Here is a 19169-nt window from a genome sequence, read left to right as displayed (position 1 = left end):
GTAACAAAAAAGGCAGAGTTGTGCTTGTCATATTTCATTTTATTATAGGCTATACAGTGAAGATAATCAGAGTATATATGCACATATTACCTAAACCACATAATAATGTTTTATATTTTTAAAATGAAAATGAAATGAGGGTTGTGTTTTATATTTTGAAGAAAACCACAAGGCAGTGGTGTTTGATATCAATTTGTTTTATTGTAATGCGTGTATGCGTTGCATGAACCACATTTTTGTGAGCCTATTAATATTTTAAATGAAACAAAAAAGAGGCAATGTTGTTTGATATAATATTTAGTTTCACTGTAATGTATGTACCGTTCTCTGAACTAAATTTTTGTGGCTATTAATATGTTTAAATGAAAACGAAAAGAGGCAGTGAAATGAAATGAGGGTTGTGTTTTATATTTTGAAGAAAACCACAAGGCAGTGGTGTTTGATATCAATTTGTTTTATTGTAATGCGTGTATGCGTTGCATGAACCACATTTTTGTGAGCCTATTAATATTTTAAATGAAACAGAAAAGAGGCAATGCTGTTTGATATAATATTTCGTTTCACTGTAATGTATGTACGTTCCCTGAACTACATTTTTGTGGCTATTAATATGTTTAAAGGAAACGAAAAGAGGCAGCGGTGTTTGATATCATATTTCGTCGTATTGTAAATGCATACAGTGAGGGTAACCGGAGAAGCCAAGGCGAGCTGACTGACGTTATGAAGTACTCTGCTGTTCCATTTGCAGAATTACCGGACTTGCGTCCTCCCGTCCTCGGGAGTTCGCACTCCCGAGTCGAACTTGCGAAGTCCGAACTACCAAGGACGCAAGTCCGAACTTTGCGTACTTGGTGTTGAGAAACGGCTACTGTCTTTAGAAAAGTTTTTATGTCATTTTAATTTAATCTTTCCTATAATGCCTGATAAAGCAGCGTTTATGAGCGCAGCGCTGCTTTGTTTACAGTCGTTACCAGGGAAACCGCTATTTCTGCCACTCCTAAAGCGCCTCCTGCTGGCAGAGAATGAATTAGCATTTTCAATCAATCAGCCTGTCTGCCGTTATATTTCCCCCCGGGGGAAGTGCCGCCACATATTGGGCCTCATTCATAAAACATTCGTAAATATAGGAGTTATTTACACGTAAAACGGACCTTCCCGAAAACTCTTCTCCGGATTCACAAATACTTCGTAAAGGTCAGATTTGATAGCCAAATGTGTGTTTGTTAATGAATTCCAATCATTCGTAAATAGGGTGCGCTCATTCACAATTAGCATATTCCCCACCTATGAATTACAGCTACGCAAATTACGTATCTAGGAATGGTGTGGAATCCTTTGGACTCAGTTCTCAGGTTTGGCAAGTCATATTGCATAAATGCATAAGAGACTAATAGGCTATATGCCTAAAAATAAATGAATAAATTAACGTAAATTAAGAGCGTTTTTGGCCAGCTGACATAATGCCTGGTGCTCTTCTGAAAACGACCAGCTGGTGGTGCTTGAGAGAGCTTTGGAGGCACTGCATTTTTCTGGAGTGATGCGTTGTTTACTATGATTTGGAATATTCACGGCAGTAACATGTTATGAGTATCTTATTTTGAAGAATATAACTGATTATAAAAATGCAGTAACCAGCAATATTAACGTCTCCATTGTTGTGTTGTACAAGTATGATGGTTGGTCAATGTAGTGTTTGTACCACCCCTCCTCCACTGTGATTGGACGGCTGTGTAAAAAGGGACAGTGACGAGCTCTGCGTTTTACCCAAAGTTAAAGAGTAAAAAACGAAAAGAAAAAAAAATATATATATATATCATTATAATACATAGTGCATAAAAATGTCATCAGTTTGTCTAAAAGAATACAGAACGTTTGAATGTTTTATGCATTTTTTTTTTATCCTCCATGGTAGGGAGCAGGTGTAAATTTCTTTCGTACCAACTAACATTTTCAAAATATGAACATTTTCATGAATCCGAAAATTTACGTCAGAGCGACTTTCCGAATGATTTACACAAAAATTCGTTCTGCCCGTGTTTCATGAATGAGGCCCATTGAGTGCAAGTCTGTGGGAAACACTGTATAGGTAATAACATAACATTAAAGTATAAAAGTAAGAGCAAACTAGATTCAGACACAAAAACATGACTGATTGTTCTCTTGACACTTCGTGAATACTGTTTCTGTTTTAAAGGGTGCTATATAAAGCTTAAAAGCATAAAGCTCTACCTATGTTTATGAAATTTGACTAGAATCAAGACTATTACTATTAGAGTTTGAAACCTTCTTACTGCATTTTCATTTAATTTATATTGTCATATTTTTCCAAATAAGTAATAAAAACAAGTTTGGGGTCAGTAAGTGTTAATTTATTTATTTATTTTGGAAATAATTTAATACTTTTAAGCATAGTGTTTTTAACATTGATAATAATAAGAAATGTTTTTTGAAGTGTAATAGATTAATTAATTAAGATGTACTCTATTTTTTTTTTTTTATCAAATAAATGCATCCTTAGTGAGAGACCTTAAAAACATTTTACAAAATCTTATCGACCCCAAACTTTTGAAGTTGTGTATAAAAAAAAAAACATATAACATATAACACATTTAATCAGTTTGACATTTTATACAACAAAACGATTCAAAAACAAAATCTAAAGAATTGAGATTTTGATTATTAGAAAAATTTATAAAATTTTATTAATTTTACAAATTAATAAATTGGTAGCCCTTATTTTCATTTTTTTGTCTCTATTTATCCTGCAATAGGAGTTCAGACTCCTGTGAATATGATGACTCAGGGCTTTGTTGGAATGAACCTGGGCATGCAGGCTGCCCCTACAATGGTCAGACCGCCCACCAACAGCATGATGGGAGGAATGAACATGGGCATGCAGCCTGGCATGACAGGTAGCACCATGCCCATGCCAACCATGGGAGGGATGCCAGTCAATCAGGGCATGATGGGAATGAATATGAACATGGGCATGTCTACAGCTCAGATGGGGATGACAGGAAGCATGGGTATGGGAATGCCGGTTATGGGGATGAGCCCTGCCATGGGACAGCCTAAACAAGATGCCTTTGCAGATTTTGCCAACTTTGGGAAATGAACTGCAGAGCATTATGTGAACAGTCCTTCTCTAGATGTGACCATGAAGAAGCTATGAAGAGCTATAAGACAAAGACTACTTGAATGATGTCAAATAAAGCCACACAGGAAATGTTTGTTTGAATGATGCTGATGTACAACTGGATGATTATATTATTTTCAGTGTTCTTCTAATCAGCTCTACCAAGGAGCCCTATCAAGGGTGGCTGGTTTGTGCTCAGAATCATTTCAGTCATTGCACACACACATCCCATGTTTCCATTGCGTCGGGATATCGCTTTAAGGAATGTGATGATCGCGAATGACGGTTGACTTTCTCCTCTCACATAACTTCTTAATTTAACCCAGGAAGTATTGGGTTCCTAATGCTGTAGAAAAATCCTAATGATCAATTCTGGCCTTTCCTCTACTCTGCCTTAAAATAACCTGTAAATATTTTTGCGCGCAGACAATAAGTTATTGAGTTACAAGATTGATGAATTATGATGGTGAGGATTTTTGTATGGAGTAAAGTTTGTGATCACTTGCCATTTTTATATTTGATTTTTATTCAAATAACCATTTTCTGAAGAGAAATTAAGTACTCAAACAAACATCAAGACGATAGAATGACTATTCCAAATCAAAACCTCTGTGGCCTTAAATAGTTAATGTGTACTTTTTCAGTGAAAATCTGCATCTTTATGAAAATGCTAAGTCTGTCCTTAAAACACATGGTGCCTGTTAGCCTTTTTTTCTTCTAAAAAATCAAAAACTCTTAGGATGATATGTAAAGTACAGTATTTATTAAAGGTACTGTTAAAGAAGATATATATATCCAGTAGAGTACATACGTGAACATTTTTTTTTTAATGTTTTTGCATGGTTAACTTATAAGGAAGATTTTGGGTGACAAAGAGGATTTTATATATAATTGAAGCTGATATGGGTTCGTATTTTTATGCAGTTCTGCTTATGCTGACTGTTGAGGCTGTGTGTTTGTAAAGCCTGGTAGCAAAGAGTTGAATGCTGTGTCCAGGGGACCATCAATGTATTGTCAAGATCATCTGTTTCTGTCCAGTGTCAGCTGAAGCTAACCAAGCCCCCCTCTTCCATTCTGAGGATTCTGAGCAAAACGACCAAATTCTTCCTTGTTTCTTATTTCTGAAGGGTTTATTTAGGTTTTTGTAGTCAGGTCTGTTGGGTTCTGTAGGATCTCAACTATTAGGAAACACTATATGTTTATGCAAATCTACAGAAAGCAACAAAAAATGAAATCTTCCACTGAGAATGTTTAATATGTTTTCTATTTCATACAATGACTTGATTGTACTTCTATTTTATGAATGACAATAAAGATTTGATTTCCATTTTTATTGTGACGCATGTTGTTGTTATATCCTCTAATCAATCTCATCTCTTAAAAATAGTCTGATCTCAGAGCCCTCTTAGGACCTGACTCCAAACGTTAACGACTTCTATTTTATGAATGACAATAAAGATTTGATTTCCATTTTTATTGTGACGCATGTTGTTATATCCTCTAATCAATCTTATCTCTTAAAAATAGTCTGATCTCAGAGCCCTCTTAGGACCTGACTCCAAACGTTAACTCTGCATGAGTTAATAGGATGAAAGTAGAGCCACATGTCCCATTTTCACTGGATCTGTTGCCAGTGAACTTTTTAATTGGCGTAAAATAAGTCATTTTGAGAAACTTGAGCTTAATAAAGGAAAAGGAAACTGGCCACATTTCTAGTGTCTATTTTGTATTATTTTTTATATATTCAGTACATGATGCTATATCCTTACATGTACTTCAGAGTAGTCCATCTGGACACGTGTTCTAGCCGGTGCTAAATGGTGATTTTATGAATATGCAACAAAATGTAGAACCCTTCCTCATAAATCAAGAGTGGTTAAAGATGCTGAGAGTTTCATTGACTAGGCAAAGCTGTAAAGGACATTTGAATTTACATTTCTAGTTTTCTAGTAGGCAGTCTATTATGCTGGGAAAACCAACTAAATCTTTACTAGGTTAGGATTCTTTTTTTTTTTTTTTGACTAATTCTTTACTAGGTTAGGTAATTTTTAAAGATGAATAAAACTAGAGCAATATGATCAGCAATTACTGTTTAAACCATAAATATATATGTAACTATAATAGAACATCTTCATACAGGAGGAATGTATATATGATTTAAAGTAATGTACATGGACATGCGACTGAGTAAATGGAAGACTACGATTTTTAAAAAGTGAAGAGAAAAGTGTTTTTATATAAATATTCTTCATGAGGGGGGTAAGTGTGTATATGGCTTATGCAGTGAGGGAAAAAAACTAAAACAAACATGTCACGACAAAAAGCCTTGAGTGCTACATACAATTTCCAACCTCAAAAAGCTCAATTAACCCATTTATACTGTTTTTTTTTTAATCCATGGAGACCCAACTGCAATTTTTTTACGCTAAAAGAGGTAAACGTCTAACAGAATATTCAGTTTGACATGAAAATAAGAGTGTGTACTGGCTGGCCAGATTGACTTTCCTTTTAACAGAACAGTGATGTGAATATCAGCAAAGATTTGTTAAATATATTGCCATTTTCCCCTTGATAATTTACAAAATACAACAAATTAGACTAATGCTTACAGTGCATCAGTGTCTTACTTCCCCCTAGTGGTCATTCAAAGCAGCAAAAATAAGCAGTGTGTGTGTTGAGTATACAACCTTAGATCATGAACACAACCACAATTAAAAAGAGCTTATTTTGCTCAGCTTTTAACATTATTTTCACCTGTTAATATACATATCAATATGATACACTCATTTTACAAAACCTTTCTGGGTGATCCCCATAGAAAGTAAACTAATCTTTCATCTGGGTAGTCTTTAGTCCTGCTGCATGTTCACAAGAAGAACTCGTATAAAAAGCTGATTGACATGACGTGTGTGCACTCTTCCATATTCCACTTTAGGCTTGGTTTCAGATTTTTGCGTCACTTTTAATGTAGTCTTGTCTTTCTCAGAGGGTTCAGATCTCTCCTGGGTATGTTTGGGGTGGGTTCTCCTGGTTTGGTCTCTGAGATGAGATGAACTATTGTGCAGGTCTGACTTCCTCTCAATTGCACTGAGGGCCACAGTCTCTTGAACTTTTAGTTTTTCAAATAGCTGTAATAGAAAATAAATTAAATTAGAGTTATAAAGCAATATAATTATATTGAAAAGTGTAAAAAAAATAAGCAACGTTATTTAAAAATTCTTCAGTATAAAGCACAGTAAAAAAAGTTTCTTTTTCTATTTAATATTTTTAAAACAATATTAGATGTGATTAAGGATTAATAACTACTGGTTGTTCTGAATATTCAGATGTATATAAATTTTTTTCAAATGAATCACCCGTGTGACAGTAAGCGCTTTCTCGTGATAGAGAGCTTGTCCCAAAAGAGGCTCCCTGTATGTTTCATCCACATCCACCATTGCCTGGCACCAAAAGGATCAGCAGAACAAAAAAGACAAACATTTAAACTTAATAATGATTATTAGTAATTATAATAATAAGTAAAGATGATTTAATACTTACCAGGTTCCAAAACTTATCAAATGCCACCACAAAGCCAGAACACTTTGACTCTGGTTTTCTCCTGAACACATCTGTTCAGCTGTCCTAATGGACTTGCTGTATGCACTGCAAAAAATAAAATAAAATAAAAGATTCAGAGCCTAGTGAGCTAACTAGATTAAGGTGACCAGATTTCTACAATGAAAACCAGGGACATTTCCTGGTTCGGTGGTCAAAATATCACTGAAATCTCACTTGTGATTATCCACAAATTAAAAAATGGGGACATGTTTTTTTTGTTTTTGTTTTAATTGTTGTGGGTTCCATATATTAATATCATATTTGGCAGGCCTAATTACAGTGATGATTGAGGATCAAACTTACCCTATTTTTTAATACAATTCACCAAAAATCACACTATGAAAAATAGTAGGCTTAGTAACTAGGCTATTGCAAATAGCAAACATAGAACATATGTTAAACATAGAACATATGATAAATAAAATAAAACTGTATTTAACATTTTCACAACTGTGAGTACAATAATTAGGCCTACAACTTTTCAAATTTTATGTTTATGCTTTCGGAAATGGATCTTTTCTATCCCTAATCAGGCTTATTATTTAGAATTTTAGGCTCATTTTTACCATAAAGTATGTGCTTTCTGCAAATGCAATTGTGCAAGTGTAGATTAGTTAAAAATGTTTTTTATTCATATCGTGACGGCGGAAGTTTCAGTAATGTTTAATATTGTGTGCAAAACAATCACCTTATCATGCATTGTTATACAGTGCACACAAACAGTATAACTTTGTTTTAACATGTATATTAGTATGTGACTACCTTGAAACCAACAACGCGCTCTCTTTTGATAACTGATGCTAATAGCGCTCTGCTGCTCTAGTGCAAGATATTTATGGCTACAGTAGCAGCGCGCGACCAAGTAATCAGTATAGCTCGCAGCGCCCTCTACTGGTGAAATAACCAATCATTCGATTGCCAGCTGGCAAAATCGGTCGGGCTTTTACAGTGTATTTGCGGGTTTTTTTAACGTGCTGTAAAACGGGGGACATTTCCGGGGACAGCTCCAGTCGGGGACAGGACATCAAAAACGGGGACTGTCCCCGGAAAACGGGGACGTCTGGTCACCCTAAACTAGATAGAAAGCACTTTTTTGCTGTGAAACAACAGTTTAGTGTTTACTATCGTCTTGTGAGCTAGACAGTAAAGAGAGAAACATACGTGGCATTCTGGAAAGCACATTTTTGGCCGCTTTTTGCTGTCGAGGTGGTCGCTTGATTCCGCTTCCCTCTCCCTCCTCAACCGGGTTGTTCACCATGAGTTTCTTCAGCCTTTCTATCCTCTCAGGGTCTGCTTTGCCCTTCTGTGCTTTTCGGAGTCTTTTCTCCACGTTTTCGGGTTTCGCTCGGCCTCGACCGCCTTTCATAAAGCTCTCATATTCTGCGATGTTATTAAAGCACTTGATACTGGGGTAAGGCAATGGCACTTGTGGGGAATACAGAACGAGCAGAGGGTCAAACTTATCCGAGCTGATGTCCAGCTTAGTTTCGATATCATCTCCCATCAGTTTCTATGTTTTGACTGGAGGTCTCGGGAGTGGTTTGCTGGTCAGACGTTTGGGAAGGTGCTGAACAGCGCCCGTTTCCCGACTCTCTCTCACCCTCCTCCATTTTTGAATGAGCCGCAGACTCATGGGTAGGGATAGGCGTATCGATATATCGATACTGACGCGAGTATCGAAAGTAAAAAAAAATATCGATACTAAGGTGCGTTTTATTTACCAGTGGTTTTGTTTATTTAACAACAAAAATAATAATAATAATGCGTACAATATGCATCGAATTGGACGAATAACCTTTGTTAGCGAGTAATTGTGTAAGATAGAACTGTTTTCCTGCTCATCTGAACACACGCAAATGTTGCAAGACGGAACTAATCAATCACAGAGAGCATTCACTCACTGCTGACAGTGCATTCAAACAGTGCTGCGTTTCCCAAAAGTATCATAAGAAAGCATTAAAGCTTTTGGGAACGGCAGCCCTGAACAATGCTTATCAGAGGACAGAAAAAAAAATGATGTTGTAATACTGGTAGCACTAATATAAAAATGTGATGATATATGTTACAAAAAAGTACAATTTTGAAATATGTTGATGGTTGTATTTTTTTGTATTTGATCTCAGTATTCCTATCAATGTTGTATAAGGGTTTTTTATGCATAATAGTAACCCTAGAATGTGATCAAACAGTTTAAAATAGCTGGGCTAAGATAGATAACAATTTTTAAGACTGCAGAAATATGCTAATTCAGTATACACATTATCCCACCGGTTACAATTGTGACTGACCATAAAATACAAATTTTCACACACTTTTCAAAAAAAAAAAAATATTGATTATTTCAAAGGGCTACTAATGACACATCATTTGGATATTTTCATGTCTGGGAAAAATTTGGGATTAAACGGGTTAAAATGCATTTTAAACATAAAGTTAAGTGCTTATCATTACCCATTTTACTCTTAGTAATTTAATAATTTCATAAATTTCATAATTTAAAAGTTTAGTGCAGAAGTATCAAATCGGTATTGATATCGACGATACTGCCTTGAAAAATATCGGTATCGTATCGAAAACAAAATAAGGGGTATCGCCCATCCCTACTCATGGGTAACTTTTCAGTGTGAAGCCATCGATGAAAACCATCGACGACGTGGTTTCCTGTTAAATTTACTAATAGGATGCCTTAAAACATACTTTTCCTGTTTGTAATTATACTATTTTTATTATATTTAAAACTAAAACCATTAAAAATGTTATTTGAAATAAGTCACTTAAACTGAAATAAAATATACTTTTTTTTAACTAATTAAACTTTTATTTCAGCTAGTTTCCGAGGCAAATTTAGTTTAACGATACTAAAATACTAAAATAATTAAAAGTAAAGATAAAATTAATAACAACTATTTAGGTATGTTAAAAACAACAACTAATAAAAATGTAAAAACACGCAACAAATTTACTACAGCTTTAACTCAAATTAAAATGAAAACAAAATATAAAAATAAAAACTAATTCAAAAAACAAAAACTATAAAAAAATTACAAAATTACAAAAAAATACTCAAACTAGAATTAAAATAAAAACTGAAAATATAAAAATAAAAACAAATTCAAAATAAAAAAAAAAAAAAAAAACCTATAGTATCTCAATTATACTAAATTAACACTGATTTGTAAGTAACTATTTATTTGATTTCCCCCCTCCTGTTCTCCTGTTTTTATCAAGGAAGTATATTATCCCCATAAATAATTTTTCACTATTTTCTCTTAAATAAACAGATTGCTAAATAGCTAACAATAATGCTAAATAGCTAACAACAGTCATGATGATTATTAAGGTGATAGCAAAATTATTATTATTATTTATAAATAGCCTAAGGGGATAAACTCAGAAAATATATTGCCAGACAAAAGCTGAATAAGACCACTAGGAATGACATCAAATACAGGGATCTTATAATAATTTAGGAATTCACAGTAAGTAAAGAGATGTCCATTATTCTTGAATTACTACCTCACCCAGATTATACCATTATTGTACCAGTATCTGTCAAATAAGGACTTATTTTTAAACGAAACCACAACAAATTCCTCGTGTATTTGTGCACACTTTTACGCGTTCGTTCTCCTCCCAGTCAGTAGGTGGCAGAGCACACTCGTTCTCACAAACCGAACGTACTGCACGTAGAAGCGTGTGTTCGTGATGTATTGTTATAAAAGAAAACATTGCAGAATCGCGTACAAATGTTTTTTTTAAATCACATATTAGAAATTAAATATGCCAGATGCTGTCCTCGTGGCTAGAAACATATTTTAAGGATATGTGGCGCTGCTTTCGATTTATATAACGGTGCTCCGGTGAAGGTTTGGTGTAATAACCTATAATAGAAAAATGCTGTGTAAAGAATACCAGGATATGAGGAATCCGTTTGTATTGCTATAAGATGCAAGCATATGATTTTACTGGTATGGATTCGCGAACAACTGTTGCCAGTGGATCCATAAAACAAACATGATGGTGCTTCAAAAGAGCTGATCTTAAAGTGTACGTGGGGACTTTTGTCAGCACTCTGGACATTTCTGTAAGAAGCATATCATCTTAACAATACGTAGATTCTAATGTTATGAATTAAAGATGTTTTATTGATATATACACTGCATAAACTATATTTATTAACTGTATACCATGGCTTTATTTTTTACTAGGTTGTCAGTAGAAATGGAGTTTCCAGGACATAGTCAGCAGCTCTTGGCTAGCCTGCGCTCTCAGCGTCTGCAAGGTTTCCTATGTGACTGCACCGTGCAGGTCGGCCCGACTCGTTTCGGAGCCCATCGTGCCGTGTTGGCCTCTTTCTCCCCTTTCTTCCATATGTTTTACTCCGATCAGTCAATGGGGAATACCAGCACAATCAACGGAGGGCCACAGAGAGACACAGTCACTATTAATGGAGATATCGTGACCCCACAAGCCTTTGGACTCCTCCTTGATTTCATGTATGAAGGGGTTCTGCGATTAGCAGCCCACCCCCCTCCAGAGGATGTGCTCGCCGCAGCCAGCTTCCTACATATGAATGATGTGGTGCGAGTTTGTAAGAGAAGACTGCAGGGTCGAGGATTGGCTGAGGCGGATAGTACAAGAGTAGAAGTTGGAGCAAACGAATCGGCTAAACCTGGAGAACTTGATGGCTCGAATGGAGAAGACATAACTGGTGCAGAAACAGGAAGAGATGGAGCAGTAGCACATTGTCCTCAGTCGAGTCAACAAATGTCACTTTATATTGATACCAAGACTGAAACACAAGCAGGGACGGCTAATCTCCTCACGCACAGCGCCAAGAGTTCAGAAATGGCGGACACAACCCAACCAGGAATGGACTCGCAACCAGCCATCAATAATTCTTGTTCGGGTTCGTCCACATATCATTCTTCACCTAGACCTGACAAGACAAGAATTTCGGCACGGTCTGCTAGCCTCGAGTCGGCACTTTCAAGTCCATGTAGTACAACAGAACTAATTCAGACAGAGACGCATCCTGTTGTAACCACTGCCGTGGCTCTGAGCAGTGTGGACAACGCTAGTGCTGCCCAAGAACATGAACCTAGCGTTTTCATTCCGGTTCAAACACTAAAACCCCAAATCCAGAATAAAGGTGCAGGAAATCCAGGGTCTTCACAACACATTGAGAGCCAGAATGGAAGGAGACATGAGCACACTTTGCCCAATACAAGAAACATGCAAAGTAAGCGTAAAAAATCTCTTTCGCAAACATCAAGGGAGGAAAATGAAGATCGCTTTAAAGTGAAAGTGGAGGCCATTGTGATTTCTGACGAAGAGTCTGATGACGTAGATGAGACTGTGATCATGGATGACGGCCCAAGTAGAAGTGCAGATATAGATCATGTGGATGATTATGACGACAGCAACCATGATGTTGAGGAGCTGACTGATACTCAGTTCATACCTGTACACCAGTTAATTCATCTTCCACATCAAGAACCCATTTCTTTCCCTCCCTCACCGCAAGGTCCTAATACTTCTGCAGCAGAAACCACCAGCTTTTCATCATCTCTTTTTCCAGCCAATTCTCAGCCGGAGCAGCAGGCCATGTACCTTGAGGATTTTCATGACTCGCTTGGGAGTTACGTAGAGGACGTGCCTACTTGTAACACTTGCGGAAAGACTTTTTCCTGTGCTTACACCCTGAGGAGACACGCCATCGTGCATACTAGGGAGCGACCTTATGAGTGCAGCTACTGTTACCGTAGTTACACACAGTCTGGAGACTTGTACAGGCACATCAGAAAGGCACACGATCACTGCTTACCAGTGAAACGCAGCAGAGTTGAGTCAGACTCTCCACCTTCACCACCTCCCCCTCCTCCCCAGACGTAGCCATGATTTGTGGCTCAATCCTCTTAACGGGTCCTTCAGAAACTTGAACGAAATAATGCTGAAGGCTTTTGCAAATATCACAAAATCGTGAATTGCCACGTCTATAATTTTGTGGCTCATGCCTCAAAATGGCAAGTGCTTTGAAAGGGAAACTTGACACGTGACTGCCTCCATGCCATTTACAAACAGAACCGATGCAACTGAAACAAATGGTTTTGGTGTTAATTGAATTAGCTATACATATTCTTGAGATTTTACACAACTTGGTTTTAATATTCATTGCTAAAGTATATTGTTTTTATAGACAGGCAGTGTAAGTAAATTTGAATTGATTAAGAGGAGTGGTTCCAGCACACAGGCCTAGTATATTGAAGCAGACTTTTAATAGGTAATCACCATTCATGGTGGTGTTTTACAGTTTAAAATGTCATGTTTATGTCTCTTATGGAATATTGTAGCTGTTATACCAAGAAATGAGCATTAAGATCCACTAGAGCAGATAAATGACTGTATCACTACAAGGAAGGTTTTTGCTGTGTAAGTGTTCTGTGCATTTTCGTGAGCGTGAAAGATGGTGAGACTTTTAAATAGGTGCTATGAACTACAATCAGCTTTCAGTGCTTTTAAGATGGGTCCATTTATTTGTTGTAAAATATTTAGAGAACTACACTACTGTTCAAAAGTTTGGGGTCAGTAAGATTTTTAAAAAAATTAAATGAATACTTTCATTCAGAAAGGACACAGAAAGTGACAGTAAAGACATTTATAATGCAACAAAAGATTTCTATTTCGAATAAATGCTTTCTGTTCATCAAATGATTCTGAAAACATTAATCATGGTTTCAAAAAAATAAAGAGCACAACTGTTTTCAACATTTTGATATTAAGAAATGTTTCTTGAGCAAATCATTATATTATAAATAAATTTCAATATGCTGATATTACAATGATATCCAAGGGATCATGTGACACTGATGGCTGGAGTAATGGGGTTGCCACCACAGAAATAAATTACATTTTAAAATATATTAAAATAAACATTTTTCTCAATTTAAATAATTCTCAATATTACTGTTTTTACTGTATTTTTTATCAAATAAATGCAGCCTTGCTGCGCATAAGAGACTTATTTAAAAAAATCACGAACCCCAAATGTTTGAAAGTTAATGTAAATCGTACCAAAATGTATCAGTTACTGTTAAATAATGGCCAAATATGTCTAAATTAAAATTCTGCACAAGGTAAAACAATAAAACAAGACTTTTAATAGTTAGTCATGTTGCACTGTGATATTCTTCAACATATGTTTGGTAAAAAATGGTGGTTACTACCACAACACAGTAAGTTACTTATACTGTCTTCCAACAAAGAATCATTTTCACATTTGTTTAACTGTAAATATTTACTTGAGAAGCAGATCTCCACAATAAAACATTGTCCATTATCAGTCGTCCACTGGTCCATGCATCTGCAGAAAGAGGTATTGTTTTAGAAGTTAATTAATACTTGAGAAATTTTAAGTGAATTAAGAGAAATGTTTTTAGTAAAGCAGATTCTTATGATGGTAAATGATTAATAGTTATCAAAAGGAACTCACTGCCTCTGCTAGCTGAGGCCATGCCATCGCCATCACAACTCCATCATCGGATGTGGGAGGCGTCTCCAGATTCCAGTATGTGAAATGATGGAACACTGAAGAAACTTTTACTACTCTGTCCTAAAAATAAATGTATGAAAAAATGTTTAAGAATTAGTGTTCTAAAAGGACATGTCAGTGAAATCAAAGAAAAGAACAGTGCAGGTACCTCTTGATCAGATGCAGGCTTCTGGACCTCTTTCAGCTCTAGGCCTGTGTATCCATTTGGGCAATGCAATTCCTGACCCTTCAGCCCCCGACCTCTGAATGACACTGTCGTTTCTGCAGAACAGTGTTATCTTTATCGGGTGGAGCGCTTCAACTCGTTTCATTCTCGAGGTGTGTACTGGTATTTGACTAACCGTGTTTGTGTTCCTTCACAGTGGGATTAAAGAACTTGAAGACTTCAGCAGGTCCGTCATGCTCTATTTCACAAGGTAGCAGGTGGATCTGTGGTTTGTCAGCTTGCTTGAGGGAATCAAGCCGGATAGCTGTCACACAACTGTTTGCTGACATCTAGTAAAACAAAGTGTGTAAAGCACGGGTGACAATTACTATTATATAAGGGAAACCAGGGCTATTGTGACAACCAGTGTTGGGAAGGTTACTTTGGAAATGTAATAGGTTATAGAATGCAAGTTACCCTATTTAAAATGTAATAAGTAGTGTAACTATTTCAGTTACTTTATTAAAGTAATGTAACTGATTACATTTGATTACATTTCTGAATTTCTAACAAATGTTTTAAACTATTAATCATTTTCAAACATTTAAACCAGGCAGGGTTAACCTTACAGTGGTACTCAACACTGATTACTGTAAGGCTTTCAAAATCCTTCATTCTTGAATTAAGATTATAATAATTTAATTTTAAAGCATAGCCGCCAAAAAATCTGACTTTACCACCTCTTTTTACTTTCAGATCGTTCTGAGGTTAAATACAGATTTAAAATCATAACAAGAAATAGTTTAATAGCTATGATACTATTTTTGAAATCAAATCTTTGCATAGCTATGACAGGAAACACTGGCATCTAATAATGCCTGGGGTGGGGGGCTTTTAATCTTACGAAATAAAGCATATGCATAAACACAAATAGGAAATAAAACAGTTATTGAATAATCATATGTACTATTCTCCGTACTAAACTCCTGAATCATTGGTGTCTTACATACAATTAATTCTTTTTTTGTGGTTTATTTATATTTATGCATGTGTATTTTATTCACATCTTTTTTATTATCTGTGTGTTGTTGTTGTCTCTGTGTACTGGAAGCTTGTGACACTCAAACAAATTCCTTGTATGTGCAAACATACTTGGCAATAAAGCTCTTTCTGACTTACATTTTACAGCAGTCAATGTAATCTGAGAAAGAAAGAAATTAAATCTGTGTGTGAATATTCAGATGTAACCCCCTTTGTAATCGTTAACATTTTCATAAGTAACTTTAATTTAATTACACATATTTTCTCAGTAACTAACTTATTAGTTACATTTAATTTGTAATTAAATAACGTAACGCCCTTACATGTAACTAACGTTAGTTACTCGCCAACACACAATATGACAACGGAAGTTGAATTAAAGACGTGTCTCCTCCTACAGTAAATTGTACTCATAATCTTTTTCCAATTGACATAACGATAGAAGATCGCAGAAAAATCATTTTAGATCAACGCTATCAGAACTGAACCTCTGTAAATGTGAACAAATGGTACGGTATAGCGGATATATAATTATCTTTATATAGAACATCTGCAGATATCATACCTTGCTTGTTTTCAGAATTGTTTATAACGTGTCACGTGGGACAGCTGCGTTTACTGTGATTGGGCGTGCTGTATTTCTTCGCCCCCACGCGGATGTTTTTCGCGGTCAAATCCAAAGTATTCTGCCATCTACCGTTGATGACTCGAAAAAAGACAGTATTCTTACATTATTGTTATTATTAGTAGTATTATTATAACTAAAACGTATATAAAAATGAACAGATACACACAGAACTTTATAATAACCTCTGTTATATTTCTTCCAGGCGCTCTACTAGTGCAACGCTGATAATATTCCTACTAGGAACTCGGAACCAACTAGGAAGTAGGAACGATATTACTCGAAAGCTACGGTGTCTCGTTCATGTGCATTGTTCCTGTGTAGGTTCAAATGGGGTTTTGATGGACCCCCATATTAGTTTGTTTTAGATAATTAAACGTTTTAATATTCCTTTTGCGTTTGCAATGAAAAATATATCACACACCAAAATAGAAGATCTCTTAAAAAGTGTTAGTTGGCCAGTTATTAAATAAAGTCATTTTGAGTGTTAATGATTTATAATTACCAACATAAAGTATCTCTTTATGGTAATACTGAAATGTTCCATGAAACGTGGGTAAATATAAGAAAGTAAGTTGCTGTCATGTTAAAACTAGTTAACTTTAATGGTTTTACATGTTTCTGTATTTGGAGACTTGCTGGTGTATTACTATATATAACTGTTTTTCAGAAAATACTTACAGTCACAAGGTGTTCTGGACCACAAGTACTGTGCACAGAAACACTCCGATGGGACTGTAACCCTTCCAGTCGTAGCATCTGTTCTGGCACAGCTTGATCTAGTGGAACTAATTAAACTGTTTTTGTGAAATTGTTGATATCCAGGTCAGTATTCACGATTATTAAAGATATATGTTTGCACCCAATTCACTGAACATCTGAACATCAGTATATGCTTTTTTTTAGGCTCCCACATTATCAGAGAAGGAGAAAGTTCAATCTTTTCATAAGAGGCTTATAGAGGCTGCACAGTCCTTGCTGGTTTCTAAAGGAGAAACATGGAGTGAGGATCTGGAGAGAGACATTCCTAGCCGATGGCAATGCCATGGAGATCTTGTCCTGTTTAGTGAAGGCTGCTTCTCTCATGCAATATGGAAAGATTTTGGTGGGTATTAATGAATCTAAGGCCCTCTCTAGGTCAAATTTTGTATATAAAATAATTAGATTGTATATGCTTTATTAATATTTTATTTATCCTAGAATACTATCTCATAGTAACTCATAATATCTCATAATGTCTTACATTGATTACATGCTAAACATTTTCAAGAATGCTCTCACTTTTTATTTGTTTTAGGATCTGAATTCTGGACTGCAGTTGCCTTGACACTGGGAGTGAAGCGTATAGCACAAATTCAAAAAATCTCCCAGGATGTTATCGCACACCTATAGTGACAATGCTTTTAGGAGACAGCAGCTATGTAACACATATCGATAACCACATTAGGTAATTAATAAGCTGCCATGTTATTTGAGGGAAAAAATAACTTAATATATTAAACAAATATTCAAATTAATTAATCTGTCTGGCTGAAATTCCAGGTATGAGTTTGATGTCGCCAAGTGCATGTTCTCTTCTGGGAATATCACAGAGAAGCTCAGAATAGCCTCCTTTGACTGCAGTGTAGAGACTGGTTGATTTATACGCAGGTAAAAGCAGTGCTGTGTGTTTACCATTTCAGAGTTGCAATGGTTTTTATCACCCAAGATGTATGATCATTTTTTGCTTCACTGTCCAGGCATTGGCTACTTCACTCTTCCATATCTTGTACATGCAACGGCTGCTCATGTGCATGCATGTGAATGGAACCCAGATGCAGTAAAAGCTCTACAGAGAAATCTGCAGATCAGTGGTGTGTCACACCGCTGCACTGGCTATCAAGGAGACAACAGACAGGTCAGGATACAGTAGTGCTGATTGACATTATCTTAAGTTCACCTACTAGTATTTCAGAGGAAAAAAAACATTTTTGTTGTGGATGATAATCAGCTCATTGGGTAACAGAAAATATATAATAATATATAAGTTTTTCATTATGTGAACATTTCCAAATCAGGGTTTCTCTAGGTCTTTGCTCTTCAACAAATTAAGGTCTTAAAAAGCAGCCATAAATCAGAGCAGAAAATCATAAATTCGTAAAGTCATGGCATTAAATGTTGCATATTCTGGACTAAAATAAATACCTTGCTCAGTAATTTATTTTACCAGTTCAACCATCTAAACATCCTTAAATCAAGAAACATTTACTTGAAATGCAAAATGAAGATATGAAGTCTTGTTTTCTGTGAAATTGAACAAAATTAAGTGAGGTTATGCTTAAAACATCTGTCAGTGGGGGTCAGGAAATGTGGCTTCCCTTTGAATATCAGTTGATTTTTCTGACTCCATTGGCAGATATTTGTTCTTGTTTTAATAATAAACACACTTGTGCCTTTTTGCACAGCTGGTCAGTTGAATTAATAAACTTTTGGACATCCTTTTTAGCTTCCATTAAGTGATCTTGCTGATCGAGTGAATTTGGGCCTCATACCAAGTTCAGAGGAGGGATGGCCAGTGGCATGCCGTCTGCTAAAGAGAGACACAGGTGGAATACTGCATATTCATCAAAATGTCACAACACCTTTGCACCATGAACCACCTGAACATTCATCTGCTATAGATGTTGAAAAAGGCTCTTCAATAAAAGAATGTTCTCTAAGGATCCAGAGAGATATGCAAGTATGGACTGCCTGGGCTTCAGACACAGCCAGGCATATCTGTACACTTTTGTTAGACATCACTGGAAGCAAATGGAAGACAAATATCAAGCACATAGAGCATGTTAAGACATACACACCACATATCATTCATGTAGTTCTGGACTTGGAGTGTAAACCATTCTAAAAAAAAACCAATAGTGTATAAAGTTGTTCTAATTATAGCCCCCGTCTATAATTAGCTCCAGATTTTACCCTCTAATTGCTGAATTTTCCCACATATATTTTTGCTTGAAATGGAAAATGATTTTAGTGTTTTGTAGTAATTAAAAATAAATAAATAATAAAATCTTCTCAAAATCTGGCTGTGGTG

The 19169-nt window shown here is 35.8% G+C and overlaps 3 protein-coding genes and 2 pseudogenes across 5 annotated transcripts in view; 3 read left to right on the top strand and 2 right to left on the bottom strand.

Annotated features, from left to right (window-relative positions):
• LOC107673881 (clathrin interactor 1-like) overlaps nt 1–4463 on the top strand; it is a 26408-nt gene extending 21945 nt beyond the window's left edge. The window contains exon 12 of the mRNA XM_016467694.1: nt 2772–4463. Within this exon, the coding sequence (XP_016323180.1) occupies nt 2772–3115 (344 nt within the window). The 3' untranslated portion in view covers nt 3116–4463. The remainder of the gene's footprint in view (nt 1–2771) is intronic.
• Nucleotides 4464–5193: 730 nt separating this feature from the next.
• LOC107673915 (U7 snRNA-associated Sm-like protein LSm11) lies at nt 5194–10235 on the bottom strand (annotated as a pseudogene).
• Nucleotides 10236–10407: 172 nt separating this feature from the next.
• On the top strand, nt 10408–13314 carry LOC107673873 (zinc finger and BTB domain-containing protein 3-like). The gene is made up of 2 exons (XM_016467682.1): nt 10408–10820; nt 10945–13314. Exon 2 carries the CDS (start codon nt 10958–10960, stop codon nt 12629–12631), a length of 1674 nt encoding a protein of 557 aa, XP_016323168.1. The 5' UTR covers nt 10408–10820; nt 10945–10957; the 3' UTR covers nt 12632–13314.
• Nucleotides 13315–13876: 562 nt separating this feature from the next.
• On the bottom strand, nt 13877–16798 carry LOC107673848 (ribonuclease H2 subunit C-like). 3 transcript variants are annotated; one of them, XM_016467668.1, is made up of 6 exons: nt 16040–16189; nt 15613–15634; nt 14630–14783; nt 14437–14549; nt 14229–14348; nt 13877–14099 (listed from the first exon to the last, which is right to left on the bottom strand). In XM_016467668.1, exons 3-6 carry the CDS (start codon nt 14781–14783, stop codon nt 14076–14078), a joined length of 411 nt encoding a protein of 136 aa, XP_016323154.1. In that variant the 5' UTR covers nt 15613–15634; nt 16040–16189; the 3' UTR covers nt 13877–14075. The 3 variants fall into 3 exon arrangements, with proteins under 3 accessions (XP_016323154.1, XP_016323160.1, XP_016323151.1); XM_016467674.1 differs by lacking the exons at nt 15613–15634; nt 16040–16189 and adding an exon at nt 16781–16798; XM_016467665.1 differs by lacking the exon at nt 15613–15634 and having other exon boundaries at nt 16040–16187.
• Nucleotides 16645–18983, top strand: LOC107673907 (tRNA wybutosine-synthesizing protein 2 homolog; annotated as a pseudogene).
• The last annotated feature ends 186 nt before the right edge of the window (nt 18984–19169 follow it).

The sequence above is a fragment of the Sinocyclocheilus anshuiensis genome, unplaced genomic scaffold, assembly GCF_001515605.1.
Source record: "Sinocyclocheilus anshuiensis isolate Anshui unplaced genomic scaffold, SAMN03320099.WGS_v1.1 scaffold1351, whole genome shotgun sequence".
Lineage (NCBI taxonomy): Eukaryota > Metazoa > Chordata > Actinopteri > Cypriniformes > Cyprinidae > Sinocyclocheilus > Sinocyclocheilus anshuiensis.
The sequence above is the reverse complement of the archived record's forward strand: the minus strand, read 5'-3'. Positions and strand labels throughout refer to the sequence as shown.